This window comes from Osmerus eperlanus, chromosome 3, assembly GCF_963692335.1.
Source record: "Osmerus eperlanus chromosome 3, fOsmEpe2.1, whole genome shotgun sequence".
Taxonomy (NCBI): domain Eukaryota; kingdom Metazoa; phylum Chordata; class Actinopteri; order Osmeriformes; family Osmeridae; genus Osmerus; species Osmerus eperlanus.
Genome location: NC_085020.1, coordinates 7,991,097 through 8,005,160, shown reverse-complemented (window position 1 = coordinate 8,005,160; position 14,064 = coordinate 7,991,097). Strand labels below are relative to the sequence as shown.

General features: G+C 40.2%; 1 protein-coding gene across 1 annotated transcript in view; it reads right to left on the bottom strand.

Annotated features, from left to right (window-relative positions):
* Positions 1–14,064, bottom strand: part of lrp1bb (low density lipoprotein receptor-related protein 1Bb) — a 113,685-nt gene that overhangs the window by 87,505 nt on the left and 12,116 nt on the right. The window contains exons 5-10 of the mRNA XM_062456230.1: positions 8,948–9,067; positions 8,295–8,423; positions 5,966–6,223; positions 5,381–5,543; positions 1,731–1,953; positions 131–317 (exon numbers count right to left, since the gene is read on the bottom strand). Coding sequence (XP_062312214.1) covers positions 131–317; positions 1,731–1,953; positions 5,381–5,543; positions 5,966–6,223; positions 8,295–8,423; positions 8,948–9,067 — 1,080 coding nt within the window. The remainder of the gene's footprint in view (positions 1–130; positions 318–1,730; positions 1,954–5,380; positions 5,544–5,965; positions 6,224–8,294; positions 8,424–8,947; positions 9,068–14,064) is intronic.

Genomic DNA, 14,064 nt, shown 5'->3' with positions numbered 1-14,064 from the left:
GAATGAGGCCCCTGTAAGTGTTGAATTAGCCAGCGATGCGGAAATCCTGCCACGACACGGTTGTCACATGTACACAGGATTTGACACGGACATGTGCATGTGCTTCCTTAATAAAAAATGGAATCTTTACCTTTTGGCTGAGTGAGCTTGTGGTAAACACAAATTCCTCTTGAGTTACCCAGGCTGGTTAGCGCCTTAGGTTCTGTGGTGTTGAACCTGTGGATCTGTAGCACCTCTGTGCTACTTCCTCCGGACGAATCAGAGTGTGTCGCATACAGGTAGTTCTGAAAGACAGCCAAGTCGTGGATATACGACACCTGAAACAGAAGATATAAATACATGGGTGAAGCAAAAATCCAAATATCTCTGTATGTGTGCCACACACTCAGGCATCAAGCAACTGAAGCTCCAGGATATGTCGCATGAGTGAACATGTCTCTGTATGTGTGTGTGTGTGTGTGTGTGCGCACACACAGTATAGTCACAAGCCTATACCGGGTCAGGGAGTGGGACACAGTCCTCTGGGAATGTCTCCAGTCTCTGGCCTTGACACCGCCCTCCACGCTACATTGACCAGGCTCACACCTTCATGCTCACATGCAGACAGGGTTGGGTGAGCCGTGTTCACAGGACGTATGGCTATGCCCACTGGGCATCACCTCACCACTGGGTAGGAAAACATGTGGCAGCAAAACTGCCCCAGAACCACTCAACCATCACTCCTCAGTACTAATATCAGTCCGTTTTCAGAATTATGTACATAAATATTTTACATAGATGTACCACTTGGCTTTCCCTGCATGACATATACTATGAATCTTCTATTGAAACATACATAGTTTCAATAGACATGCAAGTGTCTATCGCCTCTCCTCATAAAATAAAACCTTATATTAAGTCTAAAGACAGTTAAGGAATGACTAGGCTTCAATCCTCTCCACTTAGACATGGTTGTGGGTATGTAGCTAAGACATGCAGCTGTCATCTGCCAGAGGTGTCAAAACTGTCAGGGAGAGGACTTCCTAATGTCCACAGGGGCCTGGCATCATAAAAGAGGCCACCGTCATTATGCTAAGAACACCTGCAGACATGATGAGGTGTTTGTTATGCTCTCTTTCCTCATAATACCAGGCTCGCTAGAGAAGGTAGACTGCTTTCAATATAGCTCCTTTTGAATAATAATAATACACCCTAATTATCTATCTCATAAGTGTCCTACAGGAGACAGACTAATGACTTGCCTATTTGTAGTGGCCTCATCTGACGTTGTCTCACTCTACAACACTAGTTAAACTTCAGTTTTCCAGGAAAATTCATGCCATACTGTAATTATTGAATCTTTCAGCAACAGTACAAACTGACATTTGTATTGATATTACTATCTAATATTTTTGGGGGGTGAGATGTCAATTACTGTCACATATTTCTTTTAATACAGAGAGAATAGACCTTCCCTTCAGGAATGAAGGAATACATTGGTGCGTGTTTTGGTTTAATTGATCTATTCTGCTAATATAATGCCAGTCTGCAAAGGGAAGTTTATCTAATCCCCCAATGTGTTTTAAAAGTCCCCCAAAAGTGTTAGCTAGTGTTAGTTGACCAACAAAAAGGTATAGAAAAAAGGTTAAACATTTTCCAATTACCGCCATCCCAACAGTCCATACAAATGCATCCAAGCTGGTGGCTAGTGATGAGACAATCAGGAGCCCACACTGAGGCTTGACACTCACTTGACTCCCCTGGATGATTGCATGTCTGTTTTTGCCGTTGTAATCCACCACTTCAATGTAATCCAGGTAGGCGTCAGCCCAGTACACAAGCTTCTTCACCAGGTCCAGAGCCACTGCTGTGGGCTGTTCCGTCTTGTAATCCACCAGCCTGGTCCGGTTGGTGCCATCCATATTGCAGCGTTCTACCTTGGCAACATTCCCGTAGTCCGTGAAGAAGAGCATCCTAGAAAGGAATTATGGGGAAACTATACTAATAAATATAATTTAACCTATTTAACGTAAACATATTAATGAAAAATATGTTTTATTATCATCATTATCAGCCACTGTGAAGTATACTCTATCTCTAAGATTTATATAAATAATGTTTGAGAGACCCATTTACTATCGTGTAAAATTATAACTAACTATTCTACAGAGAGCATGCTCTAAATAAGTGCTATAATGTTCATGTTCCCAAATAGACAACAGCTGTTCTTCATGTGTCCAACATAACTGTTATCAACAAATGACAATGAACAGTAAATTAGATGACAATCTAATTTAATGTAAAGTGTTACCCAAAGGGGATTTAATGAATCACATACGATTTGATTTTTCTTCAAAGAAACCCACTTGACTACTTTGTATTTGACTACAAAGAATATACTAGAAATAAACTAAAAAAGTGATGCACTCTGTTGAACTAGTGGCATATAAGCCTTCCATTCATGAACTAAACATAATAAGAGTATCCAAACTGGTCAACCAGAGTTTATTTTTTCTATGCTTGGCTTTCCAGCCTGGCCTCCTCATGGTGGCTCTGTGGGTTTGGGCCAGAGCTGCAGCCTGCGATAACGAGAAAGAGTGTCAGGGAGCTGGAGGGAGCCCCCTTAATCTATACCAAGTCAAGTCAGGGGGGAGATAGGTTGGCCTTTGAACCTGAGCACAGGCTAGGCAAAAAAATATTCACTGTCAGCGAGAAACACAGCTCCCTGAACAGGTGCACCTCCTACACATGGCATACAAATGATGGCTTTCAGGGATTAGGATGTTGCTGATGCTGTGCCAAAAAACTCCAGAGACACAGCAAGGTTACAAGCTGAAATGGTAAATAAACTGATACTCTAATTGAGTGAAAAAACAACTGTCATTGAATTTCAAGTGTTTTCACTGAGAAAGAGGAAAAAGGACAGGTGTCAGGGAAATGATGCTGCTCCAAAAATATGTATATATCGTATATAGAATCATGCATTTCTTTTGGCAAGACTTTACATTAGGGTTGCATTATCTTTTCTTGTCCAAGATGGCGCCGATGATGGCAGCCTCGGTCATTAGGTGCGCTCTGTTTTGACTTGTTTTGTCTGTTAATTCAGTAACTATATGTTACATAGCACTACCTATAGTTAAAACATTGTACTGTAAGTACATAGGAATTGCCATGTAATTAAATGACATGAAGTGTTAGGGATATACTGTAGGTTGTTAAAAAAGTGTAAGAAGGCAGAGCATGGGGGAGGGTGTGAGGCATAAGTAGATGTTGTGAGGGGGCAGTTGAAAGTTGTGTGACCAGAACAAGATCAATAATAACATCTACTTGCCCCTGGAAATCCCAAGCCCTCCCCCATAGCACTTGAGTGAGAACTTGTACCACTTGTACCACTGAATTTGTCTTCCTATTTTATCCATCAAGAGAACTCTACAAATACAGTGTTCTATGAAAGAAACGTTAAAAAGAGGTTTAAATGTTGAAATAGTGAAAGTACATTTTACCCCAAAATATTTTTTTTTTTGTAAATTCCACTCTCTATAAAACTACCACTGGCAACACTTGAATAAGCTTCATTAAATTCAATATCTAATTTGTCACTTCAACAGCTACAAGTTAAAGATGACAACATGATAGCTCTTTATATGCCATCCAAAAAGCCATTGTCTGTAGGCCATGTATTGGAGGTTCATTAAGCATAGATAACAGTTGATGCGTGAAAACAATTGTCAATGACCAGTTCAGAATAATTACATGTAATACAACGACATGGTGACAATCTCTCCAGTAGACCAGATCACTCGCCATTTCTCAGAGCAGTGGGTCTACATCCACCTCATAAAACAAATATTTACATATTTCCTCATCATCACTAATAATACACTACAGTATGTACTGTAACTATTTACCAACGATATCCCATAAATTAAATAAACTATAATTGTTCATAGGTAGTCTCTTTACATTATTTGTTAATAAAGGCTTGAATTGGAAAGTTGTTATGAAGGATCCTCCAAAAAGCCCTTTATGAGTGCAAATGTTTAAACGAAACAAAATGAAGAGCAACTGTGCAAGCTAGTTTATGTTCTATAAACATAGCACTGCACACTGTTTTGTTACTGTAAAGCACTTCTTTCCAATTTCTTTTGTTTTCACTCCATTGCCTCAGGCTGACAGACCCTCTGCTCTCTGCCTCCCTTCCTCAGAAACAGCTGTAGCCATGTCTCACCAATTAGAGGAAGTGGAGCCCAGGAAAACGCCTGTGTCTGATAACCAATCTAGCTGGCAGCATTCACGCCCACCTCCCCTATGGACCTGCACACTCTCCTCCTCCACCATCATCATCCCTCAAAATACAGGCCATGGCACTAGAGTGTGTGTGTGTGTGTGTATGTGTGTGTGTGTCTAATACTTAGTACTTCAACAATTGCTACTTGCTGTGTCAAGCATGGCATGTTTATCCTGGAGAATAATCACATTACATTTACATGGGGAATGTTTGTATGTCACACCCACAAGAACATCACTTTGATTTAGTGTCAGCACACCTATACAGTACAAAACAAATGTTTGTTCATTTAGTTACAAGGTTCATACTAGAATAACTCAGTATAATTTTACTTCAACATGCGATGCGGCAGTCTCTTTTAGTCAACCAGTCTGAGAAGGCAAATATGCATCCATTCAGATTTTTTACCATGAATGGCCTTTGCTTTGTTAAGAGCCCTGGTGCTAAGATGATGTGTCTCTCAGAGAAGGGCGCCTAATTACAATCCTGCTCTGAATCCAAGCCTACTGTACTGTCCTTGTACCTTCATGAACATAATGGCTCTGCCTCTCTGCTTAGCGCCTAGTTCTTGCTCACTGGGAATATTACAACAGACACCCCTTTTAGCTGCTGATAACTGGAATAATCAGGCCTCTATTCTCTCCTAGTAAAAGTCATTGTTTAGCCTCACTCTCATCTTATACATTTCTGCATTTGCAGTTAGAAGGATTGGTTTCAGACCCGTTTTTGCAGTCTCATGGGCACTTTGTGGTGTCGACAGAAACAGAAATCCTGAAACAAAGTCCTGCAGGGGCGTTTTTGCTGTGCGATGTGGGAGAAATCAGTGAATACTAATGAAAGTCCTGACAGTGGGCGCTGTCTGGAGCAATGGCTCTCCAGCAAATTACACAGCTCTAAGAGGCAAGACAACTGTGGAGGGTGAAGAAAATGTGCAGTTTGAATTACTGTACACAGAACACAAACGCTTCTGCTTCCTAAAAAACTCACACCGTAAACACTGCAGCAAACCCATAGGCACATAACAATTAAAACGGAAATTAAATGCTGTACACACAAAATCACAGACACACACAGAGAGAGAGAGAGAGAGAGAGAGAGAGAGAGAGAGCTTACCCCATGAGGGGATCCACTGCTATTCCTCTAGGGTTCAGAAGATCTAGATCTATGATAGTAACGCACGTGTCTCCATCACCATTGCAAACAAATATCCTGTCGCTCACTCTGTCAACAAAATAGAAGTTGCCGGTGAGCCAGTCGATGGTCATGTGTTCGACATCTGTGTGGAAAAACAAAAGACCACATTACAAGATACCTTGACAAACTGTGACTGTGCAATGAGTATACTGGTTTGACTATTAGACTATGAGTCCATTCATTGAGTCCCTTTCCTGCAACACAATGTAGTATATTGTATGTATTTTCTCTCAAACTATATTATGGATTGGAACTGTATATAGGACTGTGAAGCATTTCAAAGACTAATACAAGCAGAAAAAAAACTGTGCCATTTGAACCGTGGGCATAAAGCACTCCAAGCTAAAGTGAGCAAAAAACTGAAATGATAGAAAATGGCTGTATACAGACAATTGAAGTGTGTGTGTCTGTGTGCATGTGTGTGTCTGTCACAGAAATAAAATGTAAACATGAAAAGCTTGAGGTCGAACAGGAAAAAGATGGAGAGGGTGGGGTAAGACATACTCTGCAAAGACTGTGATGTTTTTATTTCCCTCTCTTCTGTAAAGCCGCTCCTATTGCTCATCTTCGCACAGCGAAGACGACCAGAGGAGTCTGTGGCTACCACCCAGCACACTGACTCCTCATTAGAGTTGATGTCCAAAGACAGAGTTCCATTTGTGTCTACAGGCCTCAGGGTCTGTAGACTAGATCCATTTAGCTGAGTGGTTAGAATACGATCCAAACCTCCAATCAAGAGAACTGGTGGACTTTCCCCGGGATCTGAAACAAAAGCAGGCGGTTTTCAGTGGCAGGATGTGAGGGAAATCAAAAATGGCCGTAAAGGATGGGAACAAACCACTTTGAGACCAGAGACTATGGCTTTTCAATAATTTGCTAAATATTAACCTAATATTGAACAACTAATGATACATTTACAGACAACTACAGTGGCAGTAAAGTATCAGAGGCTCACGAGAGCTGGTTATAAACATCCTGAACTAAATGTTTGCTTTTTTTTTGTCTTCTAAAAGGTGAGTTGGGGTTCTTCTCTATGTACACATCTGATTATTCAAGGACATCTATATCATATTGTGCAATTTTTCTTGGTAAATTGAGGTTTTAAATTCAAACGTTTTTATCATGAATCAGTCATCTTTTGAATAAGCCTTGCAAGCAATATTAGATTAAAAACATAAAACAAAGTCTTAGCAACAACTTATAAAATTACAGTATGAAAAATAAGTAGTTTGATAAATCGTTGCATATTGGGAATTACTACGTATGTTGCACTCCAGCTGTTTTGGGCATTAATTAAATGCTTTCACAGAAAAGTACTTTTATTAATTTTCAAACAGACAGAATGGTGTTCGTGTGACTCACGTAGTAGTGACGACATTCAAACGGACCGTAACACAACACACCAGGTGTACAAATACAAGGACAGAAGGAGGACAAACTGTGTTCCAAACTTTGTTTTACCATTCTTTGAGTCAGCGAGAGGTGAGGTGGAGTGACTGATCTGAGCTAAAACAACCTACTTTTAGTGCCTAATTGACCATGCGCTCTCTGTGCCACCCAGTTCACCACCAAAACCAGATTTATCCTGATCTCCAACACAGGTTCAAGTCAGGGGCCGCTCCTCTAATATGGGCTATAAATCAGTTTGTCCACTCTCAAACACACTTCTCTTTAACACCATCCCTCTGAATCAACCTTTAGGATACCAACCATTACTCTTTACCCAATACTACAGTGGCATAGAGATACTTTTCTTCAGCCTCACTGACACTTGAGAATGGATTGGATTGGCTCCTCTGACAATCAGACAAATACATTGGGTGATGTAGGCCCATAATCATCACCACCTACACTCAGAATAATAGTTGTATTGCCTTGGAAGCTGTTTGCAAATAAGGACACAGCATATTGTTGATACATGCAAATTCAGTCCCTGCATATTATCTTCAGCATAATCTAACAAAAGATGGAATTTAAATTTGAACAAAACTGACAATTTGTGGCATAGATGTTGAAACCTGAATTTAACATGAACTCTTTAATGTGTTTTTCTTACCCTACTGGTCCCCGTCTCCTGGCCTCAGAGAGTATACCTAGAAATTTATATTCATGAGCTTTTACAACTAATGGTAACCCAATAGTTATCCCTGCACTGCAATCCTTCTCTGCTAAATTAATATTAATGAATGTGAGCATTGGGTTCAGTTAAGTTTATGGGTAATCATATTCAGTTTATTCCTAGTAGGACACCAGTCACATTGATTAAAAGCAGCAACAGAGCTCCTCTCCCCAGTTAGGTGTGCTGTGCCCAAGGCTGTTTTCAACCCATATGTCCCATACAGTTTCTAAAACTCAAACTTCGTGATAGGGGACTGGGATTAAGTAATTTCATTTCAAATGACTTAATCTAAAATAGAATTATAGAAATGTACAAATATGATTGGGAGGGTAAAATTACTTTCGAAAACAAACAGTGAGTAATATACATTATTTTCTCCCCACAGCATTGATATACTGCCAACACATGAGAGCAACATAAATCAAGGCGATGTTGGTTATTGTCTCACTACAAAATACTCAAGACTGTTCCCAGTTTGATCCCTGTGCTCATTAATTTCGTCATTATTCTATCCTGACCATGTCTCCCGTTCCCATGTGGCTGATAGATGTGGTCACTACTGAACCACATTAATCTTTCTCCACCAGAGCTGAAAACCAACCAAGGTGAAGATGAACTAGAACCACCAAACCCTATGTGGGTTATTAATAGAAATGAAGCATATAGGTACTGTATTATGCAGATGATGTTGTTTGGAATGCAATGTTGTCTTACCTAGTTTGGCTTTGCAGGACATTCTGTCAGCCTGCAGAGTGTATCCCTCTGTACAGCTGCATTTGTATGACCCATAGGTGTTCATGCAGGTTTGGCTACAAGCCCCATACACTGCACATTCATCATGATCTAGGGAGAGAGTCATTTGTAACAAATTAGGTGTGCTCAAACATGACCCAAATACATAAAGTATACTTAATGTGGCCTCACTGTACCAACATAGATATCATTATTCTAAAACCAAAGAGTCTCCACCGGAATCACAGGATACTAGGGTGAAAAGAGTCATTTCAGATCTCCTCCAAGCTACACCACAGACCCCGTGGATTAAGACGACCAAAGGACTGTACAGTACGTTGTCTACTGTGCTGTCCTCAGTTGGTAATTTACAGTATTTTTGTACTTAGTCCAGTTTGAGTCACAACACCCCACCGGAGTCACCTTTGGCCTCTGAAAGGTGACAGTGTCATGTGTCCAGGCTGTCAGACGGAGCTGTGGGGTCGAAAGGGGACAGGACCAAGCCCTAATGACAGATGGTTGTAACTGCCTGCCTCCCTGTACTTGTGAGAAGTCTGTCTGTCAGGCTGAGGGTGAAGGAAAAACACAGCAGAGGCTCCAGATCCGGTGGGCTCGGTAGTGTTAACAATGCCTACCATGGCAGCTCGTCCCGTCCTCGCCGACCTCGAAGCCGTCGGCGCAGAAACAGAAGGTGCCGTTCCTCGTCATGACGCAGCCGTAACGGCACCGCAGTTCGTGGCAGGCTGACAATAGCTCTGAGGAGAGGGGGAGAGGGTGGAGGGAAGGAGAAGGGGAGAGGAAAAGGAGGAGAGGGGGAGAGGAGAAGAGGGGGGAACAGATGTAAATTGGTTTTTGATTTTCTTCTCCTCAAAGCCCTTTTTTCCTCCATCACTGAAGGCATTTGGCATTGTCGGCTGACAGTCGCGAGCTTTAGGCAGGGATCAATAGGTGTTGTGCAACAGTATTTGGTAAACGCCACATGAAAATGAAACAGGAAATAAAAACGCTTCTCATGTAACTGTTAGCTTCAAACGCTTTGAACCTGATGACATTTGAATGTTCAGCCCTCAGAACTTCTGCAACCTCTTAGAAACAAAGGGAAATGATAGAAAGGGAAATGAGGGAAAGTAAGAGGGAATATTCAACATGTAGTATGGATCACAAAAATTACAGTGTTGTGAGTATATTGGCCATACAAAGAGACACATTTGGAGAAGTTACAAACAGAAATAAAACACTATTCAATTACACATGTCACACAACAAACTACAGTATTTCGAGAAAATGACACAACACTCAACTGTGCATCAACTCTACCACAACAACAGTACTTTCCTTGGCTCCACAAAGGCACAACCTTGAGAATCAAGAAAATACTACAGTGCATTACATCGGCAAAGGAGAGTGGGTTGATGCATACAGTACAGTAGGGAGGTGATCATTCATATTCCCTGTCTACCCAAATTCCACCCAAATTGTCATTAACTCCCTGTCACTTTTCCTGTATAATGTGGCACAGATATTGCATACGTTTGCTAAGTTATTAATGAGTTAGTGGAAGGCTCAACAAAGGAGACATGAGTCGTTTGCTCTTGAAACATTACATGGCACATGAAGTGACTGAGAGATGGCCAGTCACTCATCCGCTGAGCTCGTACTCATTTGTTCTCATCTTGTCTTGTAACACCAGTCTTTGTAAAGAACAGAAGACAAAGGCCGGCAATTTAAGACTTGATAAATGTTCAGTGGAGTAACTGTCAGTTTTAAAAGAATGAGCTTCAAAATAAAGACAACGTTTTAATTGCTCAAAGATAGATATGCCACTGCCGAGCATTAATTACTGTCAAATAGCAGCCCAATGGTTGAAGGCTGCTATTGATTGTACTTGTTTTCCCTTTTCCGCAACAACAGAGCTCCAGCCGAGGCATTTAAAACCATTTGAGAATGTTCCAGAAGACCCAGGCAGTTCATGACAACATATACTTACCCATCAAACAGTGGGCTGAGACACAATCAAAGCCTCAGACACTGCGATCTAAAAAGAGAGACTGGAGAAAGGAAAATAGGTTTTTGAACTAGCCTTGTTTTCTGGAATTAAAATGCTTCTCAACGCAAAGAAGTTTGACATTTTAAGAGCTTACAGATTTAACAGATTTATAGAGTCGTCAGAAGTCCATTTTTCATTCATTTCTTCACTCGCTGACGTGAAGATGAAGTGGTTGGTTTGAGAGATGACAGGTGTAATATAAAAACTGTCTGTGTGGTTGTTGGATTCCAGAACTGTATATGAACTGATGGTGATAAAGGCTCATTTTAGTTTACTGTGTCTAAAAAAAATATTATGCACAAATTGTTAAGTAAAAACCAACACAAGCAACCACAAATTCAATCCAATTAAAATCTCAAAATGTCTTCTTATTATACCCTAAAAGGGTATAAAATAGGAATTCAGAACTTCATCCTTGTTTATTCTGATAACATCCCAAATGCAACCATCCCTCAATGTATCAATGAGCATGACTTACTCACATACAGCCAATGTCAGCAGTCTGTTATACATTGATTTGAATGAGTCATGTTTAACCACCAATTACTATAAGACTAAATTAAAGATGTGCAGTCAAACAGCATGTTTTTTCAGATGCTGTTTTCCCATTATATGAAATGACTCCAGTTCAGGCCAGTCAGTGCATCTCTTCAAAAGCCTTTCCTCGCCTCATCCTTCCATCTATTCCCAGTGATGCTCAGGCCGTACCGTTTATGCAGCGGAAACTGGCAAGCTGCCCTCCTCCGTAGGAGGAGAGCGTGCTGTGTGACTAGACACTGGGCCCGAAGATACCTTATCCTAATCTGCATATATACACCAAGGCCGGGGGAGGTGGGGGGGATGGGCCAGTCTCTTCCTCCATGCTACTGACGTACAACATCAGCAACTTACACAGTATGCACCGCAGACCAATGTCCCATGAACAACACTGTCCTTCAAAACATGACAACCTGTATTTCATTAACAATGTTTTAATGTACAAACACTATATTTTATACATAATATCTAGAATAGTATACTGGGCTAAGACCAAACTATGTTGCTCACTCCCTTGTTAGTTATTTGCCTTCAAGAACATTGAAATCATCTGCTACAGGTTTATTGAAGGTTCGCAGTAAGTGGTAAAAGAAAATTGTGGATGTAGCCTTTATCAATTATGCTTCAAAGCTATGGAACACTTGGTTATTATCAGGGAAGCCAGCTCGCTGAATATTTTGAAAAATAAGCTAAAAACGAATCTCTTCACTTTAGCCTTAAATTTGCTATTACTTCCATTAGCATTAGCATTTTGATTCAAAGTGTAAAACTGATCTGAATTTTCTGATTAATAGCCCTATTCACTAACAGCTCAGCCATCTGACCCCATACTGTATTTTTATATTATTTTAGAAATGCATTTTATTTAGTATTCAGTTTTTTTTACTGCATTTTAATTTGATACCATGGCATACTACCTATGTTCTTTTTATTGTTGTGAAACTCTCAATACATTTAATCTTTTGATCGCAATACATTTTTATAATAAGAATAATATAGCAATTTTTTAAACGTTCAACACACTTTTTTTGTTCTCTTTTCAAAACCCATACTTTTCAAGGTCATGCATATACAAGACCAGACAATAGTGTTGAGGATTTAAGACTTGCAGTGGCACAACTAGGCCAGGCTCTACAGGTGATGATGGAAAAGATGGAGGAAGCTAAACAGAAACCTTTGTCTTTACTGTATGTCCTTCACAGAATACATACTGTGGAGACATACTATACAGCACTGTACAAAAATATAATTTAGATGCAAATGTCATGATTCCACTGATTACACTATTGTTATTGTGAGCAATTAATCATTTTCGATCTAATGAGACTGGTTGGGTGATGAATAATTAATATGCCACGACATGTTCAGAACGCACAAGCGTATGCAGTGTTTGAATTTGCACGAGATTCATGATCATACTGTGTCTATCTAGGGAAAAGTGTAGACATCCATCCATCCAAGAACAGTCTAACAGAGCACGAGTAGCTCTCTCACAGGGGGATAGGCAGATGGCATGGCCTGCATAGTGATGGTAGCACCTCTCTTCTGCCAACACAAACATGGTTCGCAAGAGAAGGCTAACCCAGGCTAACAGTGAACTTCCCCCCCATCTGGCCTCATTATGGCTTCCCTTCTGGGGTCTGCATGGCCTTTGTCTCAGGAAGGCCAGTCTCTATCCAACCTCTATGTTTGCTCTCAAGGCCTCTAATTAATGTAAGACTGAAATAAAATGCTGACCCAACAGAGGAGGGATGGCCGTATCTTTAAGCACAGCTTTCCTCATTCCAAAGTAAGAGTTACACCCATTCCATGGTCTTTTGTCCTCTGTGGATCCCCTTGGAGGTAGTATTAACAAGAGCCAGTCCGTAGAAATGAAATTACAACACTCATAGTATTCTCATCTCTAAGGCTTAGTCCTCCAAACTCCTTAGAACTTTGTGGGAAATGGTTTCTCATTTTGATAGAATAAGATAACACATACCATTGTCTATACTGTAGCATGAAGACCTTACATTATTGAAGGGATTTGAAAAAGTTATAGTCCTCTTAAGTATGTCAGCTTTGATCTGACACATAACTGTCCAGACAGTGTTGAATGAATAGGAAATTGAACGATACATGCATGTGTACATGTTATTTTTCCGAAATATAATCCCACAGCTGAAAACTGGGGCTGCAATATGACAGTAAATGTTGTTAAATTCTCAAAGTAAAATATTCTGCCGGAATTGAGAATTTGGTGCACTGCCAAGTAGCTGACATGCTCTTATAATATAATATCTGCAGAAATATCATAAGTGTCTGAATCTTCCAGCACACAATGAAATTTTAATTCACCACACTCCTGAGAAGGAAAATCCTCGGTAATAGGATTGGATTGCACCAGATTGTTTCCTTACATTAGGGACTACAATCATATGAGTGACAATACCCCACCAGACTTTGAATAAACAAAGTCAAAAGCATAAAATATTGATTCAAAGTGTCTGTTCTTACTCCAGGAGACTGTCTTTGTGTTAGGGCCTGACAGTCAAACCAACCGGTAACATCCAGAAAACAAGGAGTTGTGGATAAAACCGAGATGGCCAAACCTGCCAAATTATGAATTAATTGGTTCAGTCATCAGCAATTTAACAGGGGGATGCACTTGAAGTATTGTACAACCAACTTTCATGGTTATGCTTATCTATTATAAATGACTGACATTTCGGTGCAGACTGCAGCATTCCCTTTAAGACACATTTACTGTAGAACACCAAAGGACAACCAAAATAGCTTTTTGAAGTCCCACCAATCTGAATGATGAATATAAAGCAGCTTTCACTACTCCACAGATGGACTACAACATATGAGACCTAAAGTTGAGGAATAAGAACTTCTCACTGTATTCCATTCGTTGGAAGGCTTCAAACTCAATAAATATGCTAATAGATTTATCTACAAGGCTGGATGGCATAACATTTATAGTAACATTTTTTTTGGAAGAGGGTCATTTCTTATCACAGTCTACTTCACCCTGGAGAATATTGTCTGTTTGTTTGCTGGAATTGTTGGTAATGAAAAGTTAATCAAGTGAGATAATTGAATACTGTTGAGAGGCATAGAGAGGAAGAGAGACATGTGTGACATTGTTTTCCATAACTCTATGCTGGCAGCTTCATCCATTGA